The 16,621-nt window shown below is 47.7% G+C and overlaps 1 protein-coding gene across 1 annotated transcript; it reads left to right on the top strand.

Annotated features, from left to right (window-relative positions):
- Window positions 1-5,175: 5,175 nt before the first annotated feature.
- On the top strand, window positions 5,176-15,023 carry TACR2 (tachykinin receptor 2; the record flags this gene model as incomplete). The annotated part of the gene is made up of 5 exons (XM_082486764.1): window positions 5,176-5,679; window positions 9,268-9,462; window positions 12,620-12,776; window positions 13,114-13,310; window positions 14,828-15,023. Exons 1-5 carry the CDS (start codon window positions 5,231-5,233, stop codon window positions 15,021-15,023), a joined length of 1,194 nt encoding a protein of 397 aa, XP_082342890.1. The 5' UTR covers window positions 5,176-5,230.
- Window positions 15,024-16,621: the final 1,598 nt, after the last annotated feature.

Below are 16,621 nucleotides of genomic sequence, written 5' to 3'. Positions count from 1 at the left end.
GGCTGCGGCTTTTTCTTTTTTTCTTTTTTTTTTTTAAAAAAAAAACTTTTTTTTTCTTTTCCTCTCTTTTTTTTGCATAATTTCCTTTGGAAATGCCTGGCTGCCAAGGGGTTGCTCCGTCCGGATGAGCCCCCACAGCTGGAGATGTCAGGAAAAAAATAATAATAATAAAAAAAATATATATATATCTCTCTCACTACTCAAACAGCCATCTAACACGGCTGCCGGAGCCCAGAGCAACACACGCATCCACGAATCTCTGCAATTGCCAAAATGACATAAAATTACAGAAATACATAAATGTGAAGCTGCTGCTTGGGCGCTGGGTTTTTTGGTGAAGCGTCCGTAAACACGGCAAATCACAATCCCTGCACTCCACTGCTCTACACTCTGTTGCACAATTAAGCAATACCAGAGCATTTACCTTTTGCTACAACACCCCGGACATTGCAGGTGCAAAAAAGGTCCCGTCCTGCAAATAACATGGCGTAAGAGCAACAGTTAATGGGCATATTGCACCAGCCACGTTTTTTTGGCTACGCCGACGCTCATCCACATCCCGCGGCCGTGACAGCGGGTCACTGTTGGGTCTTACACAGCGATTATGAACTGCAAACGCCGTTCGTGCCTACGAGATGAAATAAGCCCTTTCAAGCTGGCAGCGCTGCACTCCCGTCCCACAAAGGACTATTTTCCTCTGGGGAGAAAAAAAAAAAAAAGTCTCATTCAAAGTGGCAGACAACTGTCACAGAGTTGGTTGTTGCATCCTGGCTCAGGGTAGAGAGAGACAGCATTGAAAATCAGCGTCTGGTGTCAGAGACGATGAAGTGTGGCAGCATTTATTCTTAAATTATCGAGCAAAGAGACTGTGGAAAACCTCTGAGCTGTGTATGTAAAACCATGTAAGTGGTCGGTCATGCATCATTTTGTTAGGTACGTGCAATAAACCAGTAGTTGCTACCAAAACCTCTTTTATATAGCCTAAAAAAAAAAAAAAAAAAAATATTCCTGGGTAATTCTGTTGTAAAATGCGTCATTGCTTTTGCATGCACCGCTAAACTCTGCTTCTGGGAAACGAATAATCCAGCCTGGGTCCCTGCCAGAGAGACAGAACAGCTCATCACCTCTTATATTTCTGACAATAATACAATCTCCTAGAGCATTCATCTTCTAAAATAGCAACAACTTCAATTTTCAGACAAATTTGCGAGTACCCCCGACACTTACCAACAGCACGCAGGCTGGAAATCGCATCGCTTCTCATGTAAGTGCTGGGAATTAGAGTCTACCACGGGTTCTTCATGTCTCTCGGGCATCATTGGCATCCAAACGCATTCGTGCCACTCACGTGTTTTCCTTGTTTGTGTATTTAACTAAATCGGTAGTTTTGGCTTGACTCTCCTAAACGCCTCACCTTTCGTCCTTTGTGGTCTGATAAAATAAAATTTAAATAAAATTTCAGGGCACGACCAGCTGGACGAGGAAGCCGATTAGGAGTGTCCATTTTCCTGTTTTCACTCTGAACCGAGCCAATGCGTCAAAACAGGTTTCTGTTACAAAACCTTGTGAAAATAACCAAATAATGCTTTTCTTTGTCTGAATCCCAGGCTTTGTCTAGACAATGAAACGGCAAGATTTCTGGACCCGATCAGTCTAGTTTCGCGGCAAAGGGTGGTTTAAAGTAAGATGTTATGAACTGCCTGGGGCACTGAAGGTCCTTCTGGGTTGCGCTTTCTCCACCCCAGCCCAATGCGGCACGGAGCAGCAGTTTTCCAGCCGAGCGCTTGGCATCTCCACCAGCATCGAGGCAGATCGTGCATCACAGCATCCGCTCCCGAGGCCATCCCCTGGCTCAACCGGCAGTGTGTTTTGTTCACGTTAGGGATCGGTGACCTCCACGTTTCCTCGCTCACCTTCAGGGCTACCAGGGTTGTTGCGAGCACGTACGGGGCACGGTAGATCCCATGAACCATCTTCGAAAGCCACAATCTGCAGCACATTTGACCCAGGGCTTTAGGGGATCTGCAGAAAAGGGAAGGGAACTCGCAGCTAGCCCCGCACTGGGGAGTGTCGGAAAGACCCTGAGCTTTTCAAAGCTACCACCAGCATTTCTGCTGCTTTCTTCCAGCCCAAGCCCGGCTGATGAAGCCACAGTCCAGCTGCACCTTTCCCCACCCCAGGTGGATGCTCGTGGTCCTCACGTCCCGCTCTCAGAGCTCTCCCCTGGGCAAAAAGTCCTTCCTCCCAGAGTCGAGCCCAACATGCGATAGGATTAAAGCCTCTACTGCCTCTATAACCTTGCATTTTTTTTTATTTTTTTTTCCAAAAGACAAAATGCACTTTATTCACCCTTCTGGACCCACATCTTTTGTTTGCATCTCACCCGTTGCTCAGACCTGGGATCGGTGACGCAGCACAGCGACGTTTGACCTCAAGCAATCCTGCCCGTAATAAAAACAACAGTGAAACCAGCCCAACCCAAAACCCCTGCGCTCAAGATAGTCCCTTGCCCTGGTGTAACTCCAGAATCATCAGAGAGGTGGGTTTTCCCGCAGTCCCAGGCAAGCGTGACTTTCCAAAAGGAATTTGAAGCCTGCCTTTGTAAAAAAAAAAAATAATTAAAAAAAAAAAAAAAAATGGCCCCGGTTTGCAGGTCAAAAGGCCAATAGCACACTCTGCGTCGCTGGCCGGGCTCCAGGACGATAACCCCGTCCGTGCACAACCAGCAAACGAATAAAAGGTGTGGGCGTGTGTAAACGAAAGCAAGTCCCTCTCGTATGATGAAATGTTGACCAAAGGGTGGCAAGCTCTACAATTATCACCTGAGTAACAGATCAGGGACCGGGGCAGACAGTTCAGAAGAAGGTTCTGAGGAACTGCTGGCACCCTGACTGTCTTTACGTTCAAAGACAGCCGAGAGAGATTTTGGGTTCTCCACTGAAACATCAAAAAGGGCAGTCCTTTTTCTAAGCGCTTGCTTACATTCTGCTTTCGATAGCAAAGACGGATGAAGCGCTTTAGCTGCGCTCTCGGCTAAACTTACGGAGGTTTTTGCTCATATTCTCCTTAGAATTTGAAAATATTTGAGCAAGCCGAAGGGGGGAAAAAAAAAAAAAAAAAAATCTGAAGAACACTATTAGCTGTTGAATTCATATTGCAAATCATGGAAAGCCCTCCTGGATGGCATACAGAAAGCAGAAGGTTCATAAGCTGTTTAGTGAGGTGTCAGTGGAAGACTTTCAAAAAGAGCTGGGAGCAGCTCTGCAATGCCCATGAGAAGATACGTACAAGCGTATTTTTGCAGTTTCTGTGTAAGGCAGCGAGTGGGATTACCTGCAGGAAAGCCCATCATGAGGAGGAGGAGATATTACTATAGTAATTGTATAGTACTAAAGTATTAATTTCTAAAATACCACCACTTGGGTAACACCGCATCAGAGAAGACCTGCTTTAAGGAGCTGCAGCAGTTAGATGATGGGTTAACTGAAGGCTGCCGCCAGAAATTAATGAAGCGAGGAAAGAGTCTGGGCTGAGCTGGTGGAAAGCATCCTGAACCGATAAATACTGCCCTGTTACGGGGGAGCCTGGCACGGCTGCAGCTTCAGGAACTAGGGGAGCCATCCCAGCATGGCATGCACCAGGGCGGGGTGGTGGTAGTGGTGGTGTTTTCCTTTATGTTGCTCGTCAGGAGCTTTCTGAACCCTGAAGATGGGGTTTGATATCTGAAAATAGGTTTTAAAGCCTGAAAACGGGTTATTAATACCTGAAACGCTTCTAGCTTGCAGCAGAGCAGGCACGAGCCAGCGCCAAGTACTCTTTGAAATCTCAGCCTTCAACGCGTTGCTTATGTTTCTGTCACTTACGGCAAAGCTGAGAGCGAGCAAGAGCGCTGTGCTCCGAGCAGAGTGGGGAGTCCAGGGGTCCCCCTTTCCTACAAGGACCTCCTTGCACCGCGTGAGGCCAGTAAGTTTCTGCAGCGCACGCCGAGAAAGGGGATGCAGCAGTTGGAAGGGGGAATGTCCCTGGGTTCAGCCCCTCGGCAGCGCGGAGCGCGGAGGCTGGGAGCTGAGGATCCTCTCGATGTTTCCGTGCTGGAGAGCAGCTGGGGAAGGATTTCTGGAGCTCTGGGTGGGACCCCGAGTGGAAGGCTTCCCATTGAAGCCTTATTAAAAGTCCCAGCTCAGGTCTGGTCTTGACAAATGCCAAATTTTTCACCAACGACCCTTCAAGCACCGACAGGACTTGTTGCTGTAATTTAAATAAATAAAATCATACCAAATCTACCAAATATGGCTGGTTGAGTAGTATTATACTGGGCAGCCACCATTAAGTAAAATGTATTCAAAACGCTTGATAAGCCTCCGAATAGTTGCAGAGAGCAAGACCACCTTGCTAAAATTGCGCTGAATATATTCTATTTCTTTTTTGGCTGTGAGAGCTCGCAGGAAGCCGGGGAGGGTCCTGGAAACGTGAGGATTGCGGGACTGGTAAACCCGGCAAAGTAGCTACCCTTGCATTTAATCCTATAAATCCTGATAGAGCAGCATGTCCATTTCAGAGATTATTTCAAAACAAGAGGGGAGGAGGGGGGGAAAGTTTCTAGTGCCACTTTGCCGCATTTCATTTGATGTCAAATCGGTTGTTTAGTTTTTGCCTGCAAGAGACTCCACCTCCTTTCAAAGTCCCCTTAAGCGCTGTAGAGAATTTATCCCAGTACAGCTCCTGCCTCACACTTAACAGTTATGCAGGCAAAGAAAACCAAACGTCCTTAGTCCCACGCAGAGGATTCAGATACCTGGTGCCTCGGAAAACCGCTGCCCTGGAAAAGGAGGATTTCCACTTGGATTGAAGTGTTTCCTGGCTTGATACTTCCATTTATATTTTCTTGGCCCTAAAAATAATCTAAAGGAAGATATTGCGTGTCACTGACCTGGAAAACACCTTCGTTTCCCCCCCCAGCTTTTTTTTTTTTTTCTTTCTTTCTTTTTTCGAGGAACAAGAAACTCAAAGGGGAGAGTTCTTCTTCAGTTTTTGCTCTTCAAGTGTAGCTTAAAATGCCAGGCAAGGAGGAGGCCCTCGGTAGCGGTCATCTCCTCCTGGAAATGCATTGCATCACTTGGAAAAGAGGACAAGAGGACATGAGATATCTCACCCCAGTGTCTTTTTAATGGCACTTAGTCATACGCATGGGGATTCATAGCACCAGCGTCTACCGCAAGAAAATGGGCAGATGCCAGAAGATTTTATTTTACATTTAGCTGAGGAAAAAAAAACCATGAGCACATCTTCCGTTTTAAATGCTAGCAACATTTCGCAGGCTGACTCCCTCGGGGACGGCGGCAATTGGACGGCAGTAACCCAGTTCACCCAGCCGGGATGGCAAATCGCTTTGTGGGCTATCACCTATTCCTTCATCGTTATCACGTCCATCATTGGCAATGTCACCGTCATCTGGATTATTCTTGCGCACAGGAGAATGAGGACTGCTACTAATTACTTTATCGTTAATTTGGCTCTTTCGGATTTGCTGATGTCCGCTTTCAACACCATCTTCAATTTTATTTACGCCAGTCACAACGTCTGGTATTTTGGCGAGGAATTCTGCCGGTTTCAGAACTGGTTCCCCATCACCGCAATGTTTGTGAGCATTTACTCCATGACAGCCGTGGCTGCAGAGAGGTAAGAAGCAAATGGAGAAGGTGAGGTCTGAAAAATTCACTGTTAAGCGTTAAAAAAAAAAAAAAAAATTATCGCAATACTCTGTGCAATCGGCCCGCGCGTACCGTGTCAGGTGCCTTATCGGCAAAGTGGGAGGAGTGCCAGGCAAATAGACTACGGGGTTAGATGCTAGTTATGGCATGAAAGGAAGGCTCTCCTGTCTTACCCCTGGTCTGAATCACACCCGAATGTGTAACGAGTGGAAGCAGCTGGTATTTTATTGTTCCCATGTCACTGGTCATAAATTGTTCCCCAGTCATCCTGCAAACTCATTTCTTTTTAAACCGCGAGAAGGAGCTCTCAATTTGGACAGAGCCGGAGCGATAGGAATACGCTGCAGGATGCTGAAAGTATCAGCATCCGCAATCCTTCTTGTGGGTCCAGCAAACCACCAGAAATAATGGGAACTGGATCAGGAATGGCAGAGTCTGCTCCAATAGTTCACAAGAATGACTTATTCCAAGACGAAGGAAAGTAATTACAGTGATTTTGTTTGACTTGTGAGGTAATTTGGAATTTTCATAATACTCTCTCCCATCTGCCAAGTCTCTTTCACTCGAGCTTAAATTTGTGGAGTCTGGATGTGTTTACAGCTCATTGTTAAGTAGCGTGACGCTGTTTTCCTTTTTACTAGAAAGTGGCCAAAAGTCCATGGGAATTTCCTCTCTTAAAGGCAATGGCACGTAAAAGAAGTAGAGGAGGTTAAGCTGCCTTCTATGCTCTCTGCCCTCCTTCCCTCCCATCCTTCCTGTCTTCCCTCCATCAATTCCACTCTGCCTGGCCCTGGGAACATCTGTGTCTTTTCCATCCTATGTCCTTGCCGCAACCTTACGGCGAAGGTCTTCTCCGGGGCAGCCGGACCTGGCGTACCAGAACTACCTGGCGCTGCTTTATCAAGCCCTCCTGTTGACTTTGCCGTTTCCTTCAGGTTTCCTCTGTCCCTTGTCAAGCGCGCGTATCCGCGAAGGGCCCCTTCCAGCTCCCTCGGGAGCGGAGACAGCATCCCTCTGGAGCCACCCGAAAAGCCGTGCTCCGTGAATCACCGGGGTCGCTTTCGTAATTCCCGCCCCTGCTCCCAGCTCCGTTCAACCCCGGCACACCCAGGGAAGCAAGCGACAACACCGATCAAACCGGATAAACAAACCGGCAGGGGAAGGAAGGCTTTGCCCCTTGCGCGTGGAACGCCCGCATCTCGAGTCGGCGACACGGCCCGGGTTGACACGCAGCTGCCGCAGCACAGGGCAGTGGCCCCTGCGGTCCCTGGAAGGATGGCTAATAAGCAGAGGGACGAGCGACGTGTTTATCAGCCTGCAGTTGTCCAGATGAAAGCAAATCCCTATTTAGAAGCAACCACAGCTCCGTTTTAGACCCGAATACTCTTTTGCTGTTCCCGGCTTCAAATCAAGGGTTGTTCGTAACTGCTATTTGATACGTGTGGCCTGCCAAAGTATTTTTTAATTTATTTATTTTTTTTTTAATAAACCCATTTCAGCCTGTCCTCAGGTCTCCCCACTCTCGTTCCTTGGGGACTTTCGGTAAAAGTACCTATACAGCCAAAATCTCTTTAGTCATGTGGCACAGATCAGAAAGAAAACTTGGCATCTCACTGCAAACCATATTTAGCTATTCTTTGCTTAACCTTAAAATAGATCCTGACACCGTCTCCTGGAAACTCGCGGCTTCCATTTATTGCTATGAGAACTCCCGTCCACTTGGGCTCCGTTGTTTAACTTTGGCGGAACAATGTCTTTTGAAGTGGTTTATTGTCAGGAAGGAGGAGAAGAAGTAACAGCATCTTTGTCTGCCATGGAAAAGGCCCTGGTGGTGTTGCTCACGGCTGGGTTTAGGACCACTCTGTTTCTTCCTTGTTCCAAGCTGCTCTGTGTGCCGCAGGAGCTGCTTCCGCTGCACGCTTTCCGCAGCGCTCCAGGCAAAAATGCAGCATATCAGCTCAAGTTTCACACTCCAGTTAGCAAAAGCCTCCCAGGCCCTCTTCGGAAAGCGTGCAAGAGCGTCCGAAATTCAGCTTGTTTTGTCTGCGTGGGATGATGACCGGAGGAAGGGCGCCGGGAGCGTGGTCCCAGCATCCTGGGACATCACAAGGGAAGGGGACGCAGAGAGAGGGCACAGGGTGTAGGGGGGGCAAAGGCGGCCCTGCCACACAGCAAGAGCGGCCAGGAGATCTCGGTAAACCTGCCAACTTGCCGGCGCTTGCCCAAAAGCGCGGCTCGCCTGCGGGGATGCACCCCTGGCTGAGTGGGAAAGCCTCCACCCAGCCGCCCTGCAACACCTCCGGTACCTGCAACACGGGCTGCCGCATCAGGCAGGGCGGCATCCTTTATCCTTTATACTCGAGACTTGCCGTTCGCCGACAGCCACGGATCGGCGGTTTGGGCACTTCTGTGGGCAAATATTCCGGAGAACATTCGCCGCTTGATTCCTCCCTGACCAGATCCCAGCGTCGTATAATGCTGCCTGCAGCGAGCTAAATTAAAAAAAAAAAAAAAAAAAAAAAAGGCAAGGTGACATGAAAATTTTATGGCTAAATAAGGCTCTGCCGCCCTGCAGCCGCCCTCTCTCTGTCCTGCAGCAGCGGCCGGGCAGAGCTCCCTCCCAACAGCCCGGCCAGGAGACAGCACGGAGTTTGTCAGATTTTTCCCTACGAAAACCAGCAGGCAATTGGCATTTTCCACTCTATTTTGCCTTTGCAACAACCGTGACAGAGCGTACGGAAAGCATGACGGGAAATGCATAATTGATTACGTACTCGTTACGATGCTGTGCATTTCTACACGGGGAACTTAAAACCGGAGCGCGCCCCGGGGCTTGCAAGTAATCTAATAGTCAGATGTGCCATGAGGGCTCGGAGCAGGTGTGGGATGAAAGGGTCAGCCTTCTCCTTCCACCCCAAGCGCAAGTGCCTGAGCATTTCCAGGCAGAGGTGGATGGCACGTGAGCTTTCCGCAGCTTAAAAATAATAAAAATAAAAATCAGTGGGGAAAAATGCAGGGTAAAGGCTACTCGAGACCCCAGTCTGCTGTCGTGATAATACGGGGCGTCAGACGAGACTGCCATAATTAATTAGTGGGCAACAGGGTGTTTAGGCTTTTTTTTTTTTTTTGGTAAAGGAAGGAGAGAAGGGCATGGTTTTAAACAGTGCATAACTCCAAACTAACACAAAGAGTTCACAGCACGAAATTTTAGTCCAAACACATAAAGCACTTAGAAATTAATTTAAAAAAAGAAAAACAAGAAAAATTCAAACTAAGGGGAATACTTGTGAAGACCGTACGCAGAAGACACAGATGACTGCTTCCTCCTCACACCACAAGCATCCATCCCCATAGGTTTAACATATCCTGCCCTAAGACTGGAAATCATTCTCTTCAGAAAGGATTTAGCTCCTTCTAATTATTTATAGCCTGAAACCTATCAAAACATCTCTATAAATAAAGCCCACTATACCCTCCTGGTGAGCTTCTACACTTGCTGTACTCATCGTATAGTTTACCAACGCAACAGTAAAAGCATTACCTGTTTTTCTCGCAGGTACGTGGCGATAATTCACCCCTTCAGGCGCAGGCTCTCTGCTGGAAGCACCAGAGTCATCATAGGGATAATCTGGCTGGTGGCGTTTGGGCTCGCCTTCCCGCAGTGCTTCTACGCCGAGATCATGACGGACAACGGAACGACGAAATGCATCGTCGTCTGGCCAGATGACGTCGGGTCCAAGCACCAGCTCACGTAAGGGGAAACAAAACAAAACAAAAAAATATATCCGGATTTGTGCAAAAGTTAACTATGAAATTAATTCCGTCACCAGACTGTTGGCAACAGGCAGCACTGGGGGAAGAGCTGGGGGGGGGGAGAGGGGGGAGAACCATGCAGCGGGGGAATACGGGTTGGGGGCAGCCCATCTCAGCTCAGTTTACACCTCTCGGGGTAAAGAAGGGTGATGCGCTATCCACCCCTGCTTTAAAAAGGGGTTATAATAAGGTCTAGAAACCCTACAAACAGGGCTCAGTGGATTTAAGAGAAACCAGCGTGAAAAGTCTCTAAACAAGCAATAAATCCTGGTTTCTCCTGTTGGATTTTCTCCCTCCATCAGGCAAGAAGGAACCAGGTATCATTAATGCTGAGAAGCCACGTAGTTAGCTAAAAAACATGCTGCTCTTTGTGGGGGAGGGGGAAAAAAAAAAAAAAAAAAAAAAAAAAAAAAAGAGCATGTTTCAAACATCCTAAGGTTTTATAAACTGACTTATCTGGGCACACATCTGCACTCCCAAAAGCTCCTAACTCTCACAGCGATTTCCTCCCGCTTAAAAGCAAGATTGTTCAGACAGATGAAACAAGCCATACCCCGCATTTAGGGGATCTGCTGTGATTAATCACTATTCGGGGCACGCGATGCACAGAGCAGTTTGAGAAATTTATCAAGCAGAACATATTTATATGAAGAAGTAATGGAAGAACTGCAGAAAAGGAACAAATTGATTAACAAAATGGAAATAATTTTTCAAACTGAAACCGAGTGCTAAACTCCCCGCGTCCATTCTTCGCTGTGAACGCTTTTGCCCAGCTACGTGCACCAGGGACCTTTTTTCCCATCTCAGTCTTCATCTCTGGCAGACAGCTGGATATCTCCTGCGGTTAGTTATTACCCAACTAACCAGTTTTCACACTAATATGTGCCAAGTTCCAAGGAGCTTCATGTAAATTTGGCTGAACGCAGCATATTCAGCCACTGGCAGTCAGTTGTCCCCAATCTGAAGAGTCACAGAAAAGCAAGAGTAAAATCAGGCTCACATCACATTGGGTGATGTTCCTCCCGGGGCACATGCTGGGGTACACCAACCTCCTGTTGATAGAGAAGGAGGGATAGTAGATAATCACTTACATATAAAAGTCACCGATGACTATTTCATTCAGATGAAAAGCGCGAAGTTTATTTCTGCCGCATCCCCAGTTTGGGAAGGATTGAAACAAGAGGTTCCCAGCATGCCAACAAAATCTCCACCGGCAGGAAAGGTTGGTCCTGAAGGCAGCAAATAACGGGGCAGGTTCTTTCTGGGATCCCCAGCTGAAGAGCAGCAGCTCCCAAACACCATAAATCACTTCATTCGCCAGCTCGCTCTCCCTGAACGCCCTCAGATTTGCAGGTTTCAGTAGCTCTCCTAGAAAGGAAGTTGGAAGCAGCACTCCCCAGAAGTCATCTTGAGCGGTGGATCTGTTGGGACAAACACCTGCAATACAGACCAGGGAGAAAAAGCCACGTGCAGCCATTCATGTGTTAGTCCAAATATCGAGAAAAGGAAATACTAGGAAACCCAAAGGAAAAAAAAAACAAAGAAATGGAGAACTGGGTTCCTCTGTTGGCTGTGGGTCCTCCAAATCCTTCATAGTTGAGCAAAACCAGCCTTCAAGATTTCTAGGCTTCAGAACAAAGGCAAATCCTTTTCTGCAGGAAAAACGTGTATAATTATGAAAGAAACAAGTCCAAAAAACCCTCAAACAATGCACTACTGTGACTGCCAGTGCCTGAGAAATCTTAGATGTAAAGGGACTAAATTTGTAGTTTAACCAAAATAAAGAACCTTAACCGCAGAGGTTGACTTTGCAGCAAAACTACAAGACTAGAAGTCTCTTTTTGGCACGTGCTCAAGCTTAGGCTCTCATCCTCTCCTCCTCCCGGGATGGGAACTCTAAGAGGGCTTTGCTGCACTCCACACGTGGTATTAGACCTTCAAAAAGAGGTACTGCTCTGAGGACAATTGGGAAGGGCGGAAAAAAGGGACAAACTTGCCACCTTTCACAAATATACTATTTTTCTATACGCGGCCACCACTCTGATATTTGCAACCACCCCAAGGAGGAAAAAAAAAACACTAAGTGCCCCACCACCCATTTCGACAGCGCTCGCTTTGCTAAGGCGGCGAGTAACTCCGGAGCCTCGTCACGCTGAGAGAGGCCGTTTGCACCCAGCCTTTTGTGGTCACCACCAGCAGCGTGTGCCAGAGCCCTCCTACCTAATCCTCATTTTTACACTGTTTATGTTAATTTGACAGCTGCTCTCACCGAGCGAGCAGGTTGTTCCCTCCCCATAAATGATGGTGGCTTAAAATAACCAAAGCCCAGCATGAGGGAACCAGCAGAAGCTTGTGGGGTACCGTGGAAAGCTCGGAAGGGTCGAGCTAAAATACAGCCAAAGGAGATGCCAGGGCTTTCGGCTGGCGTAGCCTGTCAGTGATACATAATTGTGCGTGCACTCACGGATAAAAACAGCCGGCGAGACCAATACAGCAACGAGGGCCACTCGCTCCTACATGCTGTAAGCGGGCAATATTCCTTCCTCGCTATCTGCGGCAGCTTCCCTGCCGAATCTGTGCACCCTATTAGCAGCCGGCTACACTTCAAAGTCCCCGATCGGTGGTTTTTGTTGGTTTTTTTTTTCATTGTTGCTGAATTAAGCTGTGGGTACGACTGCATTCATCAAGTTAACCCTGCGGTTTTTGAAATATTCCTTTTCCATATCTGTGATTTCAAGGTTCATGTTTTTACAGCCACAAGTCTCAGATGCGTCTCTTTCCTGACTACAGCGGGATAGCAAAGTTCAGGGTGGGTGGCCATGGACTGTAACCCTCTGATAAAAGATAAATGATATCACCCTGCCTTGAAAGAGCAGTGAATCCAGTCCAAGGAGCAATCACCACAACACAAGAGATATGAGCTTCTGCTGTTTACAGAAGTCCCTGTAACGATGTTTGTAGGTGAAATTTCTGCTTCTTTATGCTTTGGGGTTGAAGTTAATAGGGGCCAGACATACATGTGCAAAAGGCAATTTCTGAAAGAGCCCTTCAAGAGACAGACTGACTCTGAAAACGTGCTTGTTCTTCTTTTTCAGGTATCACATTGCAGTGATCGTGTTGATTTATTTACTGCCTTTAATGGTGATGTTTGTTGCATACAGCATTATAGGAATTACCCTGTGGAGCAGCGCGGTTCCAGGCAACCACCTTAACAGAGTCCGCTATGAGCACCAAGTTAATGCCAAAAAAAAGGTCAGAAGTGAAACTTAAAAATAATTACCCTCAGCGCACCAGCCCTGCTGGCTCCAATTCCAAAACAGAGCTTGCAGTCAATACAAAATCTTGTGAGATTGGGCATGAAAGGTTGACAAAATATTTTGGGCTGGGGGTAAAGGGCATCTCACCCAGCAAGTACGAAAAAATGGTGATGTACATGCACCAGCCAGCCTCCAGGGAAGACAGGCATGTATCGGTAGGCAGCGGGCCATGTCCCAGCAGTCCTTAGGGAGTGAAGCCCAGCGTCCGGTGAATCTGCAACATCCCAGGATAACCCAGGCCCAGGAATAACACTCTGGTCTTGTGTTTCTAGTTTGTGAAGACCATGGTGGTAGTTGTGATCATTTTTGCTGTCTGCTGGCTGCCGTATCACATATACTTCATCCTGGGAAGCTTCAAGGAAGACATCTACCAGCAGAAGTACATTCAGCAGGTTTACCTCGCAATCTTTCTCCTTGCCATGAGTTCGACGATGTACAACCCCATCATATACTGCTGTCTTAACCAAAGGTGAGCAGCGCGCACGTGCGCGTGCAGAGCAAATGAAAAGCTCAGTCTGAAAAAGCATAACTTTCTGCAGGTGAGAACAGCTGTGATTTTCAACTGCAGTCCATAGGCTGGGCAGACAAGTTAATTTATACTCTGCTAATAATGTGAGATTAGCCACACCGTGCGAGTGAGGTTTTAACTCAACCCTTAAGAATGTCTGCCTCTGAATAAAGTGCAGGCAGCAGGCATATGGTCAGCGCGGCCACATCTTCACCAGCTTCCACACACAGACCACCTTACAACTACATGTCTTTTAAATACCTCCAGGGGTGGCGACTCCACCACTTCCCTGGGCAGCCTGTTCCGGTGCTTGACAACTCTTTCAGTGAAAAATTTTTTCCTAATACCCAATCTAATCCTCCCCTGGCGCAACTTGAGGCTGTTTCCTCTTGTCCTATTGCCTGTCCCTTGGGAGAAGAGACCAACCCCACCTCACTACAACCTCCTTTCAGGGAGCAGTAGAGAGCGATAAGGTCTCCCCTGCAGTAGAAACTTGGCAGTGCTAGGTAAGTGGTTGGACTTGATGATCTTAAAGGTCTCTTCCAACCATACGGATTCTATGATTTCCAAGCCAGGAGGGAGGACTCTGGAATCCCTGAAATCCATCTGCTGACCTGATGCCGGGCTGCCTTAACCACCCGCTCCTCCTGTACCACCACCCCTCAAGTGCAGCCCTGAGCCCCCCACGCAGGCACAGGGCTCATCCCGGCGGGGGGGAGTGGGAGCAGCCCAGGGTGTCCCGCCGAGGCTCCCACCCTCCGGGCACACTGCCGCGAGCATGACCTCGTCGTGCCAAGAGATGTCTCTCTTGCTCCGTGCTGAGAACGGGCTGCTCTCGGCACCCTGGTGCGGCAAGGCAGGATGCCGAGCGTGGGAGAAATAGTTATCGGCACAACTCCTCCAGCACCTCCAGCGCTGTTTCATTGGAACCCCACCAGCAAAACGTCCAAGCTCCAGAGAGATGCTAGGAGGCTCGCTCCTTGAGAACGTTTCAAAGGGCACCCTGCCTCTCAGCTCGCAAAAGAAGGCAGCTTCTGCAGCCCGTTCAGCCCCTCTGCATTTGACGCGCAACACCCAAACACATCCTCCTTCTCTCTCAGAAAGCAGGCAGCTTCCTCGTTTAATTATTCATGGGGTTTTTTTAAAAGTTTCCAGTAGGTAAACTCATGCATTTTCCTCAGATGCCCCGCTTCTCGTGAATCAGCACGGTGAGCACCATCTACTGAGCACATCAAGCATCCTGCCATTTAACCCATCGTATATATTTACTTAAAATATAAGGAAATCTGATCATAAACTCCTATTGCTCTTCTCTCCATGGATTTAAACATTTAGCTCTGCAACTAGCTCCTTTGATTTCAATAGAAAGCTTTTATTTTCATGGTCCTTCAGAGATGGAACCAAGTTACGCATTTGTTCTTTCTCTGTGCAATTAAAAGGATCCTTTCGCCATTTAATTTATTTTCTTACTTTTACAGGTTTCGTTCTGGCTTCAAATTGGCCTTCCGGTGGTGCCCGTGCATAAAAGCAACTGAGAAAGACAAACTTAAACTTACATCCCCATCTCTTTACCAGACAACCCGGAGGAAGTCGGGAACAACAAGTTTCAACACGGAAACTCCACTGAATGAGAAAGAGAAGCCATCGTTTACCCTCACCCAGCTAACGCTTTGATTTCCTCCTCCCGGTTCTGGCTCTATCCTAATACACCATTTCAAGGCAGCAGATCTGTAGAAGCTTTTCTGAAGCAACTGTTTTCTATGGCACATTTTCAGGTGCCATCAGCATTGAAAGCAATCTGCTGATAATACTTATGTCCACGTAGGTGCAAATATCACCCAGCTATGGATGCGAGTTCAGCCCTCCCTTACACCAACAACTGCAATATAGGACAGAGAGATTTTGCCCATGAGGTCAAAAAAGCAGCAAAGCAGACCTCAGGCAGTGCCAATCAGTAGAATATCAATTATTCTCTTCCAGATAGCGACCTCCTGCTTTCTGTTCCACCAAGACAGTTAAATCTGGAAACGAGGTGACGGAGCAGAAAGGCTGGGGCACATCTGGCTCAGCTTGGATGGACCCTCGGGGCTGCGTGGGCAGCAAAGCCCCATGGCTGAGCAGCCCCAAGGCAGACGAGGCTGCAGGGCAGAGCTTGCTTACGACAAAGGCAAATAGTAATGCATCCAGACTGAAAAGCCCGCCCTGAATTTTTTTCTGAATTCCAGGATTTTCAGATCTGCGATTTCACCAGCATCATCCCTCATCAATTATAAGTGAGAAACAATTCCTTAAGATGTCGTCATTGCATGGATTTCTATAACCTTGTACCAAAACACGATGTCATTTTCCTATTAAAGCGTGCCCAAGTGATTCCTCTCACTTCACATAGCTAATTGTGGTGCCTAATTTGGAGAGCGAGGCTCTCTGGAGGGTCAGTGGTCAGGTGTGGGACGCTCACTGGCTTGGTAAGGGCTCACGGATCCAATCTGAATCCACCTCCTTTACCGCCTCTTAGTCCTAACCAGTCTGACCCATCGCTGTCTCTTCCCAGATAGTCCCTCCACCTTCCCTTTCCAGACTTACTCCATATTTATCATCACTGTTCTTCTCTTCTCAGATATGAAAATAAAGGCTGAAATATGTCATCTTCAAAGCCTGAGGCATTATGTGCAGGCACGCAAAACAGGAGAAGCTGAAATATAAACAGTAATGCAGCATTTAATACTGGTGTGATTAGTAGCACCTCGCCATCACCTTCACCCCTCATGACAGGTTTGTATATAGTATCACAGAGCCATACCTTCACGTACAAAAGGCTCCTGCAATGTCGACAAGATCCAGTGATTTGAAATATTCCCCTTTGCCCTGTGAAAGCAAAACCACCAAGTGTTGCCAGGCTTAAATTTTGTCGTCAATTCAGAGAAAAGACTCGTGGCTTGAACTGAAAGAGTACTCAGGGATGTGATTTTCCCAAGTCTGCTTCAATACAGGAACCGGCAGACGTATCTTCCTTCTCCGTTTAATTTTCTTCACCTCCCTGGCTGCTGTGGAGAACAATTGCGTTACACGAGGGCCCAAAAAACTTGTCTCGCTATTGGGACAACAGAGCGTAGGGCTGTATGCCCTTCTTAAAAAGTTCATTGTTTTAAACCATTCAGCAAGTAGTTTCTAGTCTAGATGCGACCTGTCCGGTCCTCTTAAACTGGCCAGCCCGCTCTTCCCAGGACTGCACCACTGGGGTGTGTGGAGGGCAGACAGAGAGCAGTGAGAGG

Source organism: Vanellus vanellus (genome assembly GCF_965231255.1).
Source record: "Vanellus vanellus genome assembly, chromosome: 7".
Taxonomy (NCBI): Eukaryota; Metazoa; Chordata; class Aves; order Charadriiformes; family Charadriidae; genus Vanellus; species Vanellus vanellus.
The sequence above is the reverse complement of the archived record's forward strand: the minus strand, read 5'-3'. Positions and strand labels throughout refer to the sequence as shown.